Source organism: Lonchura striata, chromosome 1, assembly GCF_046129695.1.
Source record: "Lonchura striata isolate bLonStr1 chromosome 1, bLonStr1.mat, whole genome shotgun sequence".
In the NCBI taxonomy this organism is placed as follows: domain Eukaryota; kingdom Metazoa; phylum Chordata; class Aves; order Passeriformes; family Estrildidae; genus Lonchura; species Lonchura striata.
In genome coordinates this window covers 59,680,286-59,699,133 of record NC_134603.1, presented here as the reverse complement: position 1 = coordinate 59,699,133, position 18,848 = coordinate 59,680,286, and the positions used below count along the sequence as shown (strand labels likewise).

General features: G+C 38.9%; 1 protein-coding gene across 1 annotated transcript; it reads right to left on the bottom strand.

Moving 5' to 3' along the window:
* Window positions 1-4,068: 4,068 nt before the first annotated feature.
* On the bottom strand, window positions 4,069-16,330 carry GALR1 (galanin receptor 1). Its single transcript, XM_021528781.1, has 3 exons — window positions 15,528-16,330; window positions 9,326-9,391; window positions 4,069-5,937 (listed from the first exon to the last, which is right to left on the bottom strand). The coding sequence occupies exons 1-3, from the start codon at window positions 16,227-16,229 to the stop codon at window positions 5,620-5,622; spliced, it is 1,086 nt and encodes a 361-aa protein (XP_021384456.1). The 5' UTR covers window positions 16,230-16,330; the 3' UTR covers window positions 4,069-5,619.
* Between the last annotated feature and the right edge of the window lie 2,518 nt (window positions 16,331-18,848).

Here is an 18,848-nt window from a genome sequence, read left to right as displayed (position 1 = left end):
CTAAATGTACAATTTTTCATTTTACTCTTTTAAAATGATCCATTTGCTTGTCTAAATTGTGAAATTCAGTGTAAAGGAACTGTCACATCATCACTGCTACTGTAAATGTCACAACTACAAGCCATTAGCAGTAATTTTCTATTTTCTTTCAAAATCTTAATATTAAACTTCAACAAGTTAAATTATTGACAGATCTGGCTAGAAACATCTATGTGCCTCAGATGATGTATTACTAGAGGAGAGGTTTTATTTTTCTCAGGAAATTTTAGATGTGACTAGGTGTTTATAGAGGAATGGAATGAACATGCAAAGGAAACTGTACAGTTTTCCAAGAAGAGAATGCTGCCATTAGAGAAATACTTCTATAAAATGAGACCTCAGCCTTCATCCAGTAAATGTATCTGGCCAATGTGCACCAACATGCACAATATCATGCACAAAGGGTTCTTGAGTACTGCACAGTAAAATTGATAAAGTGCACATAATTTTAAAGCCATGCTGTAGCATTTACTTTTGGTTTAAAAGGTTTTCATTAGGTATAAAACTGATTATATTTTGGTTTCATGCTCAACCAGATATTTTTACTGCATTGAAATAGCCTTTGATCAATGTTAAAGCAAGTATACACACAAATATGCACATACTTGACTGCTTTCTTCTTCCAAAATTGAGCCACATACAGGTTTTCTTAAAAGAGTTTTGGACTTCACACCACTGAAAGATTTACTGAATGAAGGCTTTTTCTCATATTCAAATATAGGAATCTGGCTCTCTTTGTCTGTCTCTTAAACAATCCATAAATTACAGATATTTAAATGACATTTGATTAAGAAATATCAATATATTCCATAAATTTCAAAAGACTTCTTACCAGCCTGAATGGAGGGCCATGCCTCCTCCACGTAAGTACTTGAAAATCAGAGTATTCGTTATATCAGTTACATTTTCAACACCTGGTGACATCGAGCCATCATACTCTATTCATCTTTATGTTTACAGTGTTTTTTCTGGAAGTTTTCCTGAAGACGCTGCTTGTTTTTAATTATTATGTAAACATTTTTTAAGGAAAGCAATTTGTATCTCATATGACAGAGCTAAGAAGAGATGGTACAGACTTATTGGAACTATCCCTTGAAAATTCATGCAAAGTACAATATATCTCAAAACAAATGCACATTATTTAACATGTGCTACACATTGAAACAAACACAAATTTTTAATTTTTTTGGTCTTTAACATTTGCCCATGTACTGAAAACAACACTAGCACAAGCTCTGTAAGATACAAGCTGTTCTTTTCTCTGCTGTTCTTTTCTCTGCTGTCCTCATTTCTCAATGTGTCACATCACACTGTGAAGCAACCATGAAGATAACATAATAAAATAATGTATTCACAGAATTATTTTATAAAGAGATCCCTCTCCTTCCCTACAGTGTGGGATTTAAAGCAAAATTTATTTCACTGCAACATTAAATAAATAAAGCTTAATGTTTATCTCTTGGAGATAGTGGCATAGTTTTTTGAAAATGGAGATCTAATCAGTTATGAGAATAATAAAGTTAAGGTTTAAAGGAAAAGATGCATGCACACAAAGTAAAAGGTAATAGAAAGCTCAAAAACCATAACTTAAAAAATGTCAACTACAAAATTTAAGTTTGCTCCTTATGCAGTCATAATGCTTTACATATATTTTCAGCCAGTTTGAGCATATTTTTGTAATCTATTACAGCATGAAATTTTGTTACCAACCATAGACATACAAAAATTTTGAAGAAATTCTACATTTTTTGATACAAGAATTTTAGGTAATTATGAATGATTACATTACACCATATGTTTAGTACATGCTTGTTACTGAGAACAGTGTAGCTTAATTACTCAGAAGCAGCAATTAGCTGCCAGCTTCACTTGCAACTAAGATTCCTTTCTTCAAAATTAGTTAAGTGGGCAACACAATTACCTGTGAAGTAGTACGCCTGAGCATAAAATTACACAAGTTCCTTCATTTTACTGCATGTTTGCACACATTCAACAGTATGTTGGCCAAGTGCCATTCATTTGGGTTTTTTTTGGCTATGGATCCTAAATCTGATTTATATATACCAGGGCACAATGTGCATCTGGGTCCACACATATCTTGGAATTGTACTTTAGTTTTTAGCAGAGGAAGAAGAGCACTGCTGTAATATTTTGTATTATACCTCAAACACACTACTCACAATCAGGCAGGGCAAACATGGCACTAAGAGCCCTAGTGGAATAATTTATTTACCTCTTTTAATGAGATTTCTGTATCTTTTTAAGGCAAAAGTGGTGCAAAGCAGAAAATGTAATGTATAAAATGGAAACTTTGTTAGAAACTGGCTGCAGTGCCTTTGTTTGAGAGGAATCTGATTAAACACTTCTGTTATTAATTTTGTTTTGTACAGCATAACATTTTCAAATTCACACAATGGATGGAATTCAGTGGGATTATTTCCTCTTGCCTTTACTTCATGTACATTGAAATAAACGTTTCTGGTTAGAAAAAGATGTAGAAAAGCATACTAGGCCAGTCAATGGGGTGAAACTTCTGCTTTGCTTTCCATCAGAAACCACAATCCCTGCCAACAAGCTCAGGACCTGAAAGCACTCAGTTGTAGTGGATCCCATCACCCATTCCCTGATTTTCCACCCAAACCAGGCATTTCTGTGGCAGGACACCTTGCTGCCCAAGTGTCCAGCTGCTCAAGGGCTGGACACAGTTCACAGCACACATTAACACTGCTGCTGTATTCCAAACCTTCGTGTCACAGCTGAGTATGACGAAGTCACACTAGAGACACGGACCAACAAAAGCATGTTTAGGCAGGAAACTGAGCCTTAGAGTGTCAGCTGCCTCTTAAAAAAAGTGGAAGGTGGATGTCAGGTGGAAGTTTTCCTGACATTCACAGGAACAAGGTGGGACCTTTCTAACTAGTTGTTACAGAAGTCTCTACCCTCCCACTCCTTCATCCTAAAAATTTCAGACAGATGTAGCTCCATTACTATCAAGCACCAAGGTTTAAAATTATGTACAATTAAGGAAAAAAATTCTTCTCCGGATGAAACAATAAAATCAGCTTATTATTGTATTTTTATACAATTTTATGTTTATGTTCCAATTTTTATTCAAGATCATTTAATAGCAATTTTTTAAAAATTAAAATTTTTCAAAATTGTAGAATTTCCTAAAATGTTGTAAATTCAGCTGAAGTTTGATGATATTTTAATAATTTGAGTGTTTGAGTTGATGAGTATCTCAAAACTCAAGGGGACTTCTTTCTAGGCTCTTTCCGAACCTCAATCCCAGCCCAGGAAAGGGTTTCCTGCATAGATAAACCCTTCTTTTCCAATGGAGAGTTTTTAAAAATATATATTTGTATATACTTATATTTTTTGTTCCTAGAAATATCATAAAATAGTCTCTTTGTATGAAAGAATGGACACAAACACCATGCATGCAATAGCATGTCTTTGATATTATTTTACTGATTCCAAGCAGACAGTACTGACACATAAACATAGCTATTTTCACGTGAGCTAATTCTCCATAACTGATGTTCCACCACTCTGAATTATTATTTTTCTTAAAGCAAGTCTGTGGAGATGAATCTGAAAGAGCATCTGGCCAACACCACTCAGCATCTTTAAAGACCAAGAGAAGGTTTCAGGACTCTCTCCGCAATTTTACACACAATACCAAACCTGGGAGAGTGGTGGGTATTCTGGAGAGCAGGCAGACCTTTCAAAGGGCCCTCAGCAAGCTGGAACATGGAAGCAACAGCTCCCAAATGCATGAAGATCAAGAAAGCCAAAAGCCAAATTCTGACACTTGGACTGGGACTCAATGCAAATCTGCAGAAAAGGACCCGAGGGTTTGTAAAGCAGAAATTAAATATAAGTCAGCAGTGTACCCTTGCAGCCATAAATTATGATAATATTGGGCTGTATTAGCAAGAACCAGCCAATGGGTCAAGAGAAGCAATTATCCTGCTCAGTGCTTGTGAGGCCACATCTGGAACATGCTCCTCAGTTTTGAACTCCTCAGGTCATGAGCGGGATGGAGACACTGGAAGAAGGGCAGTGGAAGGCCAGTGACCCAGGCAGGGACCTGAGGAGAGGCTGAAAGCAGCACATGGTTCCAGAAGGGAGGGCTGAGGGGAAATTCAATAGCCATCTTAAAATTACACATTAGTCAGAGAAAAGACTTCAGTTCACAGTGAAAGGGAAGAAAGCAATGGTCACAAGATACATCAAGGGAAATTACAGCTGTGGATAAAGAAAAATATTTTAGTGAGGATGGTTAGGCACTAGCACAGGTTTCTCCAAATATATTGTTGAATTGCCATCCTTAGAAATGTTCAGATTTTGCCTGGTCAAGGAAGTGATGCAACTCCAAGGGTATTCTTAAGGCGCCTTGAGAGCATGTCCAGAGGTTCCATTAATTTGATTTGCTCTATGAGTCTTTGGGTCATTAATAAAAACAGCTAAAGGAATGTTTTCAAAGGAGTGTTTTTCCATTATTTCTTTAGCTATTTACAACCTAAAGACATTATAAGTAAAGTTATAAAATTGCAGAAACTACTAATTTTATCTAAGAATTTGCAGAATTGTACCATTTAACTTATGCACTTTGCATTAATTTAAATGCAACTTTCTTTATATTTCCAGTTCAAAACTACATGATATCAAGCTCCACCGACATCTTTTAAGGGAATTCTGCCTTTAAATCCTTAAACATTGTCTAGAGCTTCTTTATGAAACATAATATCTTAAAACATATGTATACATTGCAGTTTTAAAACTGTCTCTCCATCTCAAAGCCTATGAAATTAAGAAAACATACATATACATGCACATGCAGCACATGAAGAAAAGTTTCCCTCAGACACAAATCCTCATTTTGGTACAACTACACACAAGCCATAAAAAAACCTTATAGAGTGTACACAAAAATTCTGTGAATACAATAAGGCAACCATATGAAGTGGAAAACCAATCCATCCTTGCTCAGTAAGACATAGTAAAACCAGCTAAACAGATAGAAATAGCATTTTCTGTCTAAAGCAATTGCCTCAAGGTGTACATAACTTATTCCAACTCCAAATCGGAGCCCAGGCTTACTTTAAAAAGAAAAAAGGCATTGTTAGAACAATCCAAAGAGAGAACAAAAGCTTTTCTCTTTGAAATCACAGTAGTCCAGTATTTATTACCTGTAGGACAGGAAATTTATCCATTTTTCACTTTCATGAAGTAAGATGTCAGAAAGTTACCTGACCACATCAACATCTCCTTCTTGTACCTTTGTATGCTTAGTTAGAATACAGACACATCACCTCAACATTTTTTTTTTTTTCTCAAATATCTATGAAAGTCCAAGAGCTTTATTTGACAAAGCTATTTAAGATGCAAAGGATCAGCCCAGGTTATATTCACATGAGTTTCACAAACTTTGGTTACAAATGCAACTTCAGTACATTACATACCAATTAGCTTTATCAAGATAAACCCAGGATAAAGCTCATTGTGCTTTTTTTTTTTTTTTCTTGGTGTTTAGTTTACATAAAAGAAGAACCAACATACAGGGCTTCTCAACATTCACACATGGGTACAATTGGTAGAGGGTGGTGTATCTATCCGACTTTTATTTTCCTTAGCATCATTCAGAAGAGACTCATTACCAATCTGGCATTTGAAGACTTGTTTGTAGGCCTTCCTAAAATTTTCAGATAGAAATGCATATATGATTGGGTTCACAGAAGAATTGCTGTAAGCCAGGCAGTGTGCAGTTACCCTGAAGAGAAAGGAGGCTTGAGTCAGTGGGAAAACTCCAAATTCAGCCCAGAGATGGATCACGTGATGAGGCAGCCAGGAGATGCCAAAAACCACTACCACCACCAACACAGTCTGTGCTGTCTGAGACAAGGAAAGGAAAACATATGTCTGATGAGCACTCAAAGAATCAGCTTTAAACCTACTTCAAAACTACTGTTTGGAGAGAAAAAAAAACCAAAAAAACAAAAAAACCCACAAAAATAAGTATACTGAGAGGGAACACACTGCAATATTTGTTACTGATTTCACCCCATTACATATATGGGCTTTATTTTGCATAATGAATTACTGCAAGGAGAATCCCAGCCTTGGAAAATGTCATAGTAAACAGCAAATGCACAACTTTCCTCAAAGGTGAAGAATGCTGTTCCTAACTCCCTACATAAAAGCTTAGCCTTTTCTGAAGTGGACCTAAGCCTATTGTAAAATAATGACAAGAGAGGTCTTTGGGAAATCTCATCCAGATCTAATGAGTTTCAGTTCGGTGCACAAGAATTTCTGATTAAAATTTCAAGAGAGATCTATTATGCATGAAGGCAGCTGGTGGAAAAGCTTAGAGCTTGCTCAAGTGCTTACTAAAGTAAGCTTTTTGGAAGTGTCTGCTTTAAACACAGAACTTCCACAGTCATATAACATTCTGGGAGACAACTAGTAAAAAAAAAAAAAAAAAAAAAGTAAGGACTTGAAGTTTCTGATGACTGCACATTGTCAAAACCAATCTGGAAATTAAAAGTTCACCACCAAACACTAAATTAAAAAATGGAACATAAAATATCCTCAGTGCTGCTTCCACACTATTTATGAGAGGACCATCAATTTCATTAGATCCATTCTAAGCTCCAGAATCAGTTGGTAGAGACCCTTCAGGTGCTGCAGGTATTCTGTCAGGGCACAGTGGAATTTGATTATCAATATTTTCTTTAGTTTTCACCTGCTTCAGAAACAGCAGTTAGATCTTTGCAGTGGCCAGAGCAATTAATATCTATTCCTCTACCAAGTACCTCTTTCAACTAAATAAGTCTCCAAATAAAAGTCTAATAATAATTCCAAAGCATATTATGTCATAAGCCATTATAATTTCTAAATTTTTCATAATTTTTGTGATAACTTCACATCCAAAACTAACCCAGGGGTCACAGAGTGATATATATTGCAGCATAGAAAATATGTAGGTTTTTTACCAGTTTATTGAACTTAGCCTATACTTCCTGAACTGATTCATGCTCAGTACTAATTAAGACTGACCTATCTAATCAGGATATGAGTTAGCTTAGAAAAACTTATGGAAAAAACATTTTGATTTCTGTGGCAACAGGCCAAAATAACTTATGACAGATGCTGTTGTTGGTCAGTGTAATCTCACAACAGAAACCAAAGAACATTAAATCTGTAATTAATATAATATGTTTAGTCTAAAGCAAGCATCTGTTTTCATAAGCCATTCCTCTACTCAGCCCTATGAAGTTTAAATCAGTTGCCACTAAAACAGCCACAGAGATATTTTCTTTTCCAGGTCTTATCAGCAGAACATGCATAACAACACTGCATAAATTAAGAGCAGTTTATTCTTTGATGAGTTCAATGAGTTCCAAATAAAATCAAATTTTCAGGATACCACATGCACAATTACTTGAAAAGTGACTTTTAACTTCAGTTTGTTCAAAATTCTGAAAAAAAATTAACCAGGAAAATCGTTGACATTCAATAGGCTATTGATGCACTTGAAAGCAGAAGGTGAAAATGTGCCTCTTGTAACTGTTACTTAAGGTATTTTATATCTGCAGAAGAAGCAATTTTGTGTTAGGAAATCTCACAACATCTGCTTTATCCCATTGTTCCTCCTAAGCCTAATGTCAGAGCTTACTTTTCCAGAATCATCACTTTGTCTTTGCAAGCAAGGTATCACTAAAGAGCAGCTCTTTTTTACCTACTGGGAGCTTGCTTAAGGTTTCTTATTAGCAAATAAAACCCACCTGAAATATATGACATTAATATTAATACTTTGTAACCAAAAAGCATGAAAAATAGAATTTAGGCAAATTAATATTTTTCATTATTTTTTCCACACATGCAGCAAATTTGTTTTAAGATTCTGACAACTAGAATGTTCATAAAGATTTGAATAAAGCTAAAAATGTATAATTACACCTGAAATGCATTCTTCACAAGACAGTAGAAGGAAAAGAAAAAAGACAAGATAACCAGAGAGAAGCATTAACACACTAACAAAGACAGATTCACTTTGAAAAACATGAGTTAGGCCTTAGGTTTAGAAACGCATCTCCTAAGGCAAAAAAAAGTCTGGACTGATTTTTGGTTTTTTTCCCTCTTTGGCTACTGAACCCTGATACATTCAAGCAGTTTTGATCATATCTGTGATGCTTTATCCTGATGCTATGAAAGTTAATTCCTAGTCAAACCTGCAATTTTTGAGAGTTAGTGGTTAGAGGAAATGCAGAGATATTTCCAGTTTGAGAATAATTTAGATGAGAGATGACAATGTACAAAATGTATTTGAAAACTATACTTCTGGCCTTGACAACATTAAATGCAAAAGTATAAATGTAAAGTATTTTACTGAGTCTGGGCCATATGCTTTTAATTCCATTAATCAAAATCTATTGAGTAGAATATCTTTCAAAAAAATAGAGAATGCATAAATGAGAGAGTACTTATTCCTGTTGAGTCCATGTAGATCTCATTTACATTGCAGGCACTCTCCATGCCCATGTGAAAACAGTGATCAGATCAAATGAAGGGCTATAGCTCAAGGGGTTTTTCCTCCACATCCACAAAATGAGAAGTTACTCAAATGTTCACTGTGGTCAAATCGGCTCAAAAATCACTACCACATTACATTAACTGACAAATTCTCTATTTAAACACATCTTTCAAATATTGTTCTAAATCATGAAGCTTCTATTCTTCTTGGAAGACCTTCTATGATTCTCTTTGTATCCAGTACATAACTTATGTCTTGAATATAAGTGAAGAAAATATTGTGTGGAAAATCAATAGAAGAATTGGAGAATCTTTAAAAGTTTCCTGTTAGCCTCCTATTGGGAAGCACAGTAAATTTCATTTTAAAGCTCCCTCATACAACCTAGGAATTATTCACTAAAACATTACAATATCAACTAGTTAAAAAATGAATTTAAAATCCTTTGCTTTACAAGTCAGGGGAAAATGCCAGTGAGGAGAAAAAAAAATAACACAAAAGACAGGTTGTCTCCCTGGCCTAAATTTCAGATGCTCTGAAGTTCTAAATACAAGGATCTCAGGGAATGGTTTGATGCAAAGTGATGGAAAACTTGGATCAGAAAAGATTTCAATCTGCTAAGTTCAGAGGGACACGTCATCAGAAACTTAATTTTAATTTCTTCTCTCTGTTACGTCTTTAGCAACAAGTACCAAATCAGCTTAGCCATAAAACTCAAATACACACAAATGAGTATTGAATGCAACATACCTTTTTCTTGGATGCTTCTGACTTCTTTGACATGTTTTTCAATTTCTTATGCAGATGATTAAGAACCTGAAAAGATTAATTTTCTTCACTTTATCATATTTCCCCAATTTCTAGTCAAACAAAATTCAAACCTGTATATGTTAGAGTACTCTTGTGCTCTCCAGTACTGTATGATTCACTAACAAACATCACTGAACCAGCTTACACAATTCAAACATGCACAATAGGAAAATCAAAAGAATTACATATGTGAGTCAATGTGAACCAACAAAAACAAAGCAGACCACCACTGAATTCTTACTAAAAATGCAGATTAGTTATTACATAACTAATACTTACCACAAATTAACAAGGAAATGGATGGAAATCTATCTTGCACATAGAATTAGCAATCTCTCTTCTTCCATAAAAAGTCAAAGACTTGGTTTAGAATGACCTTTAGTGTGTGTAACATAAGAAAAGTGTATGTTTTGAGTCAGAGCTTTTCTGAGTCACCTGAATAATTTGTTTCCTTCACATAGATGCTTGATTAGTATAATCAAGATGCTTTGAAAGAATAATTTATACTAAAATGAGACATGACACACGAGACATGACACATGAGGCATGACCTTTCACAACAATGTGATGATACTCACCATGCATCTTTCACAAGCCCATTTTAAAAATATGTCACAAAAAGGCTCATCATCCAAGAGCAGGGTCCAAATTTTAACATAATCATTTACACATAAGGTTTTGGATAGAGGATGCAAAGAGATCTTGGGTTGGGGAAAAGGGTCCAAATTGAGATTCTTTCATATCATCTGCTGATATTTTCTCTGTGTTCTTTGGGTTGCAGAGCAAGCCACTATCAGGACAGACATCAGTCAAGATGATCTAGAGATTTTGGTATTGGCGCTTTATAGACATACATATTGAATTAAAAGAAGTAAGATGGTATTTGTGAATATCCCGAGTTTAACAGCAGACATATTTTTTTAGGTATCTACTCTTAGCTACCAGAGAACCACCAACAACAACAACAAAAAAAGAAATTAATTATAACCACTTAATATTGTAAGTGAAATTCATTTGTGCCTGTTTGTGTACTACCATGTGACTCACCCTGCATGCACTTCCTATTTGGAAACACCATCCAGGCCACTTCTGGGGGCTACCCCAAGATAAGGAAAAGGAAAATAAATGGGCTTTCCCCGAGAAAGTTTCATTTTTACTTCATTTCTTTCTTTTTCAGTATGAAGCAGACCCAAAGGAAAGGACAGAATCCCAGCAGAACAGGGAGATGACTGTCTGCCTCACAGACTTTTTGTTCATCTCCTGTCGCTCTGTAGAGACAAGCTGAATTGCTGAGTCCTTCAGTGAAAACATAAAACTAAAAAAAGGGCATGGGAGGAATGCAATTAAGTTTGTGTCCCATCGCTGCTGCTTCATCTATCACACCCCCTTCACAAAACTTAGTGATGGGCTGTTTCTACTGGAGCTTTGCAAATCCCATCACCACCCAGTGACTGCACTGTTCTGTGATTCTCCCTCACAGCCCAAAACTAAAGTCAGATAAACTCTTCCCAGAGATCAGAACTGCAAAATAGTTTTTAAAGTTACAAACATTTTTTTCTTCTGTTCTGAAACTTTCAGCCCAAAGTTTTGCATTGTATCTCTCTCCAGTTCAAAGAAAGATGCAGGAGACAAAACAGGTAAATTGGATATTTGAGCGTGTTGGGTGGTGGTGGAGGAGGGTTTTGTTGTCAATTTAGATTATAACCTCCAAATGAACCATATCAGCTTCCCCTCTTTTGGATTACATACACATTTCATAAAATAAGTATTGGCAGTGAAAACATTTTGGCTCCTCATAGTATTGTACTAGAGGAAAAGTAGCAGCAAGAGAAATAGACAAAATTGCTGTTCCACTTATCAACAGCAGTGGAACGGCACTCAAAGACCTACAGAGAATGCCATGGAGTATTAAAAAAGAGCCATGTTTATGCACAAACACTACAAGGCAAATCAAAGACACTCTCCCCACTACACTGTTCAAATTGCCTCTTCTCTGGGGCAATGAGTAATCAATTGTTCCTCTAACAGCCTGAATAAACAATAATTCTACAATATGCCTCTTACTATTTTCAACTCCAGCTTTCATGTACCTGCTGTTCAGAGATCAGCTTCCCTTTTTCTGGAGATGAGGGTGGGGTGCTGTGGTAAGAAAATTATCTTGTGTAAGAGACTGTAAGGAGACTTGTAGGATCTAATTTGGTACAGACCATATGACAATGACTACCACCCATGACATTTGGTAGGCCCTTGGTTCTACCTACAGATTTTCTTTCTTTCTTTCTTTCTTTCTCTTTCTCTCTTTCTTCTCCTTCTTCTCTTTCTCTCTCTCTATATATATATCTTTCCCTTTCTCTCTCTCTTTCTTTCTCTCTCTTTCTCACTCTTTCTCTCTTTTAAAAGTATTTAAATTATTCTTTTCCTCCATTTGTTTCAGAAACTACATTCAAGATGGCTTGAGAGCCCTGACTGAGGACTTTGACCAAATCAAGTTGAGAAAGATAATTTTCCAATACAGGAGTGAAGAAAATAATTTCAGCTACCTGTGCCTATTCACATAAGTCTACCAAACATCATGAAAGTTTGAAGTCTACACTGTTAAAAACCATGTTTGCTGCCTGGCATTTCACTGACCACACCTTCATTATTATCCACTAAAAATCATGCAGAAGGAAAGCCTGCACAATGTCACTATCTAGTAAGAATGAACTTCTTGTTTTACAGATAATGTAAGCATTACATTCTGAACCACCTTTGTAGTATGAACCTGATTGAAATTCAAGTGCTATTGCCTGCAATCCATGTTTTAAAGTAATGTCACTACTTCTATTGTCACAAGAGATCCTTCATCCTCTTTCAATTAAGAGTGTGTGACTAATGTGTCATAGCTTTTATTTTTCTCTTTCAGTGAAGTTTAATAAAATTTTACCCTTGCTGATCAGCAAAATTTAGGATATAATATCCAAAGCCAGATAAGCTTGTATTTTATGTTGAGGCTGTTACTTTTTATGGCTCAGTTTTAACCAAGTCTGTAAATCATACATGACATATGTTCAGAATGATAGATAATAATGGAAATATTCTTAAGACAAGACATATTTGTTTTAAAGACGGCTTTTAACATTATACATCTATAAAAGGAAATGTTTGCTAATAATTATAGGTGTCCAACCTAAAGGTTTGAAAGTGGCCTGACTTTCAAGGAGTGAATCCTTGAAAAATGGAGGTACCCAAAATTAGTTGTAACATTGCACAACCCCGGCAGATGTCAACTGTTAGAAGTTGAGTGGGAATCATTTATCACTTTATCCTTTAAGGACACATTAGTGAGTCTGCAAGTATGCAGTGCTGAGACTCAGCTGATCACTCATAATCACTGCTGCTCCCTCTGATGTAGTAACCTTCTTTCAAGAGTAGTTCTGTGAGGCAACAAAAGCTGGTTTCCTATGGATTTGTGACTTTTTTACAATGTTCCCAAAAAGATGTGTCTTCTCTGTAAGTTGATAAGACCTCTTCCCTTATGGCTTGTCTGGTGTTTAACAGCTGAATGCAAACCAACTCCTTAAAAGAGGGAGGATAATGGAGATTCTCCACCATCTTCCTTGTCTGCTGTTTTCACAAAACTAGAGAAGTATGCTTAATTCTGATATTTTCACTCCTCTATCAAAAATTTGCAATGAAACTGAACTAATGTTACTTGTGGAAGACAGAAAAGAGGTAATTGTACACACAAAACAGAGCATGATCTCACAAATCTCTCCCTGAAGAGCATGTATCACATGAGATATTTTGGGAGGACACTGCTTCCAAATACCTGGCACTACTTCAGCACTTCTGTACACTGGAAGAGCATTGTTATCCATGGGAAAAATACAAACCTCTGCTAATACTATATAAATTGTGAAGTGAGAGAGAAAAAGAACTTGACTCCCTATTAGAGTGCCTGAAAAATGAGACTTTCAAAACTGAAAGTTCAATTACAATTTGCTTATGAATGAAACAGAACTGCCTTAAAGGAGTTCTGTTTATATCGCCTTAAAGGCAATATGTTCAAATAGACAAATGAGTCTCCTTTGTCTTAATTTACTTCAGCAGAAGATTGCGTTATTTCACTGATCCACAGTTCATGAAAACCAGTGAAGTCCATAAGAGATTAATGCAGAGATTAATGTCTCCTAATGTCTACAGACTGAGAGAGCTGGGGTTGCTCAGCCTGAGAAGGCTCTCCCTGTCCCAAAATATTACAGTTGGAGCTTTGTCAGTGGTTCCTTAAGAGGCAGGAGAGAGTCTTTAGGTGCAGGGTACAAATACCTTTGATAGCTCTGTACAAGTCACGGCACTATTCAGCCTGTACCAGCTACCACTCAGCTATCTTCTAAAATTCACCCCTTCAGGTTAGCTCCTCCAGCCTGACACCATGGCAAGCAGGCTCAAAACACATCACAAAGCCAGGGTGAGGCCCTAGCCTGGCAATAGTTTAAGCACACAATTTTATTGTAATTTCAAGTGGCCTTGATTTTGCTAACTTGTTCTTGGGCATATTTTCAACATATAGTTGCTTTTGTTGGCTTGGAGAGGTTTTTGTTGCTTTTTTTAAAAACTACATATTAATACTAATATTGAGATATTTACTTCTGTAGAGGTGCTTTGTAATGACAGAGTGTGTTTTATTTACTATGCATATATTCAGGTTAAGCACATTCGCTTTTTTCATGCCTACACTGTACAGGACTATGCTAATTTTGAAAGATTTCTTATTAATCTTCTCTCATATAATTAGACTTCAAAGGCCAGTACTTTATGCTGAAACTGAAGATGCTTTGGCTTTGAGAAGGGGAAGCATTAGCAGCTGAAAGCCCCTGTGCACACATTCTGTGGTGTTCTCCCTGCAATGTGTAATACTTTCTTCAAACTGAAAATCTATTTCTACAGCTCAGTCATATTCATCCACAGTAGATGAAATACCACTGTATTCATTCAGGGAAAGCAGGATTCAGTTTATGTGTGAAAACTTGTGTTTCTTCTTCATTTGCCAGGTTGGATTTGTTCCACTATGAACAACCATTTAGAAATGTTGTCCTTTGTGCTCTGCATGCCTTGGTTTCACCAGAGTTGGATAACATTACAGCCTCAATTTGCACATCACAATTAAGCTGATGTAATATATATAAAACTGAGCAGAACATAAAATTGTTTGTTCAAATTAAATGCTTCAGGTACATGTATTGAACTTGCCAGTTGAAGAACTGACTTAAGCAATCCATATTTGCTAGAGCAGTCCTATCCCTCTCAAATGAAAATCACAGCCTAAGGAGAAATCCTGCAACTGAAGGCAGCTGGCACAGAAACAGCAAGATATCAGCAGGTAGCAACTGGTGCTCCAGATCCTGTTTACCAGCAAGCAGAGGACCATACGCTGAAGGCTGCAATTATTAGTCCAGAAAAATGTGACAATGTGCTTAAGCAGAGAAGCCCTTAAATATCCATATTCAGGCACCCTTAATTATTACTTTTTCCTACCTGGGTTCTCATGCCTTGCTCCCTAACCACCTGCTTTTGCTGAAGTCAGAGGTAACTCTCTCATCAACTTCAACTGGGGCAAGACATGGCACCACAGGGACCAGGCAGCATGAAGCACATTTTACTCTTAACACCAAACAGATTATTTATGCCACTTTCAAGTGCACTGCACATTTTAAAGAACCACAATACTTCATCTGAAGCCCGAACAACTTGTTGCTTTGTTGTACTTTATTGAGTCAAACTCCTCACACAGCACTACAAGAAATTAAGTTATGGTGACAGGGAAAGCAGCAGAGCATTCGGACTTAGCATTCTGCAACAAGGAAATCTGACAGGGAGACCCCACTAATTGCCAGAACAACTCTCCCCACTTATCCCATGCAATCTCTGTTCTGACCTCTCTGTGATATTGAACATATATGAATGTAAATCCCTTGGACATCCCTCAGCTATAAAAAAAGTCACAAAGAGTTTGTGCCCTCTCCCTTTGTGGCACAAACTCACCCCTGCTGTTTCTCCTCCCAACAGTGCCAAGTCTCTCCACATACCCAGAAGTGGCCCTATGGCTCATGGACACCTTTTCCACCCCTGTGTCCCTCCCATCCTTTTACACTTGCCCCACCTTGGCATAGCAGAAGGAGATGAGCAGCAGTGGGAGCAGGTATCCGAAGACAAATGTGCAAATCACGTAGACCTTCTTGTGGCGTGGGTTGGGCCAGAACTCCCAGCAGAAGGTCTGGTTGCTGGTCTCGCGGTGGAAGATGCGCTGGTGGTGAGCCACAGGCGAGGCCATGGCGAAGGAGAGCGCCCAGATGAGCCCCACACCCAACATTGCGTTGCGGGGAACACGCAAGGCTGAGGAGCGTCGGGAGTGCACGATGGCCACGTACCGGTCCACAGACATGGCCGAGAGTGTGAAGATGCTCACCAGCATGGAGATGGTGAAGAAGTAATGGATGAACTTGCAGATGAAGGCTCCCAGCACCCAGGTGGGGAGCACGTAGACTGTGGACTGGAAGGGAATGCAGAAGAGCAGGTAGGCCAGGTCAGCGATGCTCAGGTTGAGGATGAAGATGTTGGTGGTGCTTCGGCGCTTGCCTGGCTTGCTCCTCGCCAGCACCGTGATCACCAGCGTGTTGCCCAGCACCCCCAGGGTGAAGATTAAGCCGAAAACGATTAAGGTGATGAAGTTCTCGATGCCGATGCCAAAGAGGGGTTTCCCCTCCGCCTCCGGCAGCCCGGACAGGTTGAACTCCCCGCGGAGAGTCTCTGCCGCGGTTCGGGACAGGTTGAGGGGCGCCGCCGGGGGATCTCCTGGCTCCATCCTTCTTCCTGCGCGCCGGGCAAAGTTTCCGCGGGCGGAACGCGGAGCCGCCGCTCCCCGGCTCCTCGGAGCGCGGCGAGCCCGGAGCGGCCGCCCCGCCGGCACCGGGCGGCGGGGAGGGAAGGCGGAGGTGCCGCCGCGCTGGGCGCAGCCTGCGCTGCCGGTCGCGGAGCCGGCGCGGCGGCCCCGCCGCCCTCCGCAGCAGCGCTCCGCCCGCCCCGGCGGGGACCCGCGCCCGCCCCGCCCGCAGAGCCGCGGAGCCTCCGCGCCTCCCGCGCTGCCTCGGAGGCTGAGCTCCCCGGGAACGCGTCCTCGGAGAAAGGGGAGGTGCGGTTTTCTTGCCCTCTTTATTTCCCCCCGCCTTTTCTTCCCACCCCTCAGCTTGTGAGTGCCCCCCACCCAGGGGGGCAGCCGGGGCCCCGGTCCTCTCCCCGGAAAACTTCGCTCGGTGCCTCCGCTCCGGGAGAGGCTCGGGAGCCGCGTCTCCCAGCAGGGCTAGGCGGCGCTCGGCTGGTCCGGCCGGGCATCGATGTAGTCGCTTGGAACGACAGAAATGATGAAGCGCCCGCGTGAACCCGCCTCAACAGGTAGCCGGCAGCAGGAGTTTCTCCGGACTGAGCGCCACCTGTGCTCGCTCTTCTCACCTCCTTCACGGATTTCCTCCATTAATCACGCAGTATCTCAAATGGCAAAAGGCGGCAGACGCTGTCACGCCTTCCTATTAAAAACCAACCAACCAAACACACACACACACACAGCAATGGAATAATAGCAAGTCTAGCCGCTTTTCACTGCCAAGTCACGACGCTCGAGAGCTCCGCCGCGGCAGGAGCGCATCCGTGCTGAGTGCCCGCGGGCTCCCTGGAGCCGGGCAGCCGCGGGCAGCGCGACACGGGGCCGAAACAGGAGCTCCTGGAAAGCCAGTCCCTTCAGAGCGGGGCGAAACACAACACTGCTCCAGCACACGGATGCGAGGTCATGAGAATATTCTCACCGGCACATACACCTTGTGAACGAAATGGGTTTTGGTTTGCTTCCAAATTACCAGTCAGTGAGCTACAGCTGGCAGCAGCAGTGACCAACACAATTGCCCAGATGTGCTGATGGAGGCAGCCAGCTTTTGGTTACGTATTTTTCAGTCTGCAGTTTGGCGGGGGTTTCTTCTACCTTTCTTTTTGCTATTTATATTGAAGCATCTTAGCAGCTGCACATCAGCTGACTGCAAAGTCATCGACTTCTGCAGATCTAGATTTTAATTAAACTAATGTATGGTCTGCTCCATTACGTCTGAAGGAATGCATCACGGGAAAGCACAATTCAGTTTATATAGATCTAAGAAACTTTTATTTGGATTGAGCTTGTTTCTACATCTGTTGTAACTCATTTAAGAATTAATAAATATATCAAGCAAAAATAAGCTAGTAGGGATTCCTTAAAGATTTGGGTTTGGAATTCTTTTAATGTGCATTCTTTACAGTTTTGTTGACATGGTTGATTACCATCCAAATCTACTCAACTGCTTCTGCAATGGATGTGAGAAAGAACACTGTTAAACATTTCTAGGATATATCAGATATCACACATTTTTTGCAAACTCTCTGAGTATATTGCGAAAATAAACAGAAATATATAGATATTCCTAGTGTTGCTGATGCCTGTGTTTGCCTCTGAATTCCTTCATGGGGTGAAGGAGATACAAGAAACATTTTGAATACGACTTATGGTTTGCTTTTGAATCATGTCATGTTGCCAGACACCACTCATTTTCCAGGATGTCTGGAGCAGCGCTGGTTTTGATTAAGCTAATGCAATCCTCCACCTGATATGCTGCTGGCCCTCAACACTCACACTTCTGTTTTATTGCACAATAATAGAAATTATTATTTGTGCAGAATAGCCTGAAAGGTTAGAACATAGGCTATTACACTTAGCAGAATAGTAAGCAGGAAAAGTGGGAATAGAAACAAAATCAATTTTAGAGGCAGTCAACCTGAAAATCTCATTAGTTATTTGAATGGGAGAGTTCACTATTGGTTTCCTTTGGATATTTAATTGACAGTTCTGTGGTTCAAGCTTTGCTTTTCTGCTACATATATATTGTAAAGTTCCTATACATTTCCTATTAGACTACCCTGAGCATTAGGGGAAAAACCCCCAAGAATATATTGTAGCTTTTCTCTCAGACCTTCAGTCATCAGCTTTTACATGAGTGAATAAAAGTTCCCACACTGAAAACACTCATGATGCTGTTAAGATTGTCGTAACCATGCAGGTATTGACATGTTAAACTACTGTTCTTCTTATCTAGACTGAGTAAAATTTTCATGCAGAATAACATTGAGATGGAAAAGCTGTTATGAATTCAGGTAGGAACTAGGTGAAAAACTACAAGAGAAAAAAAAGCAGTAAAAATATTGCATTGCACTTTAAGACAATAAATTTCATGTATTTGCAAAAGAGATCTTTTAAGCATGTGGCTCACACATTTCCTTGAAGCTAGTTTTATTGAATTTATTTTATTGTTTTCCATTGGATGTGAAAAGATCTACTAAAACTAAAATAGCCTAGGAACTTTTAAAAGAGCAAGAAACTGCGTACAGTGTTCTTCTGCCTCTGACT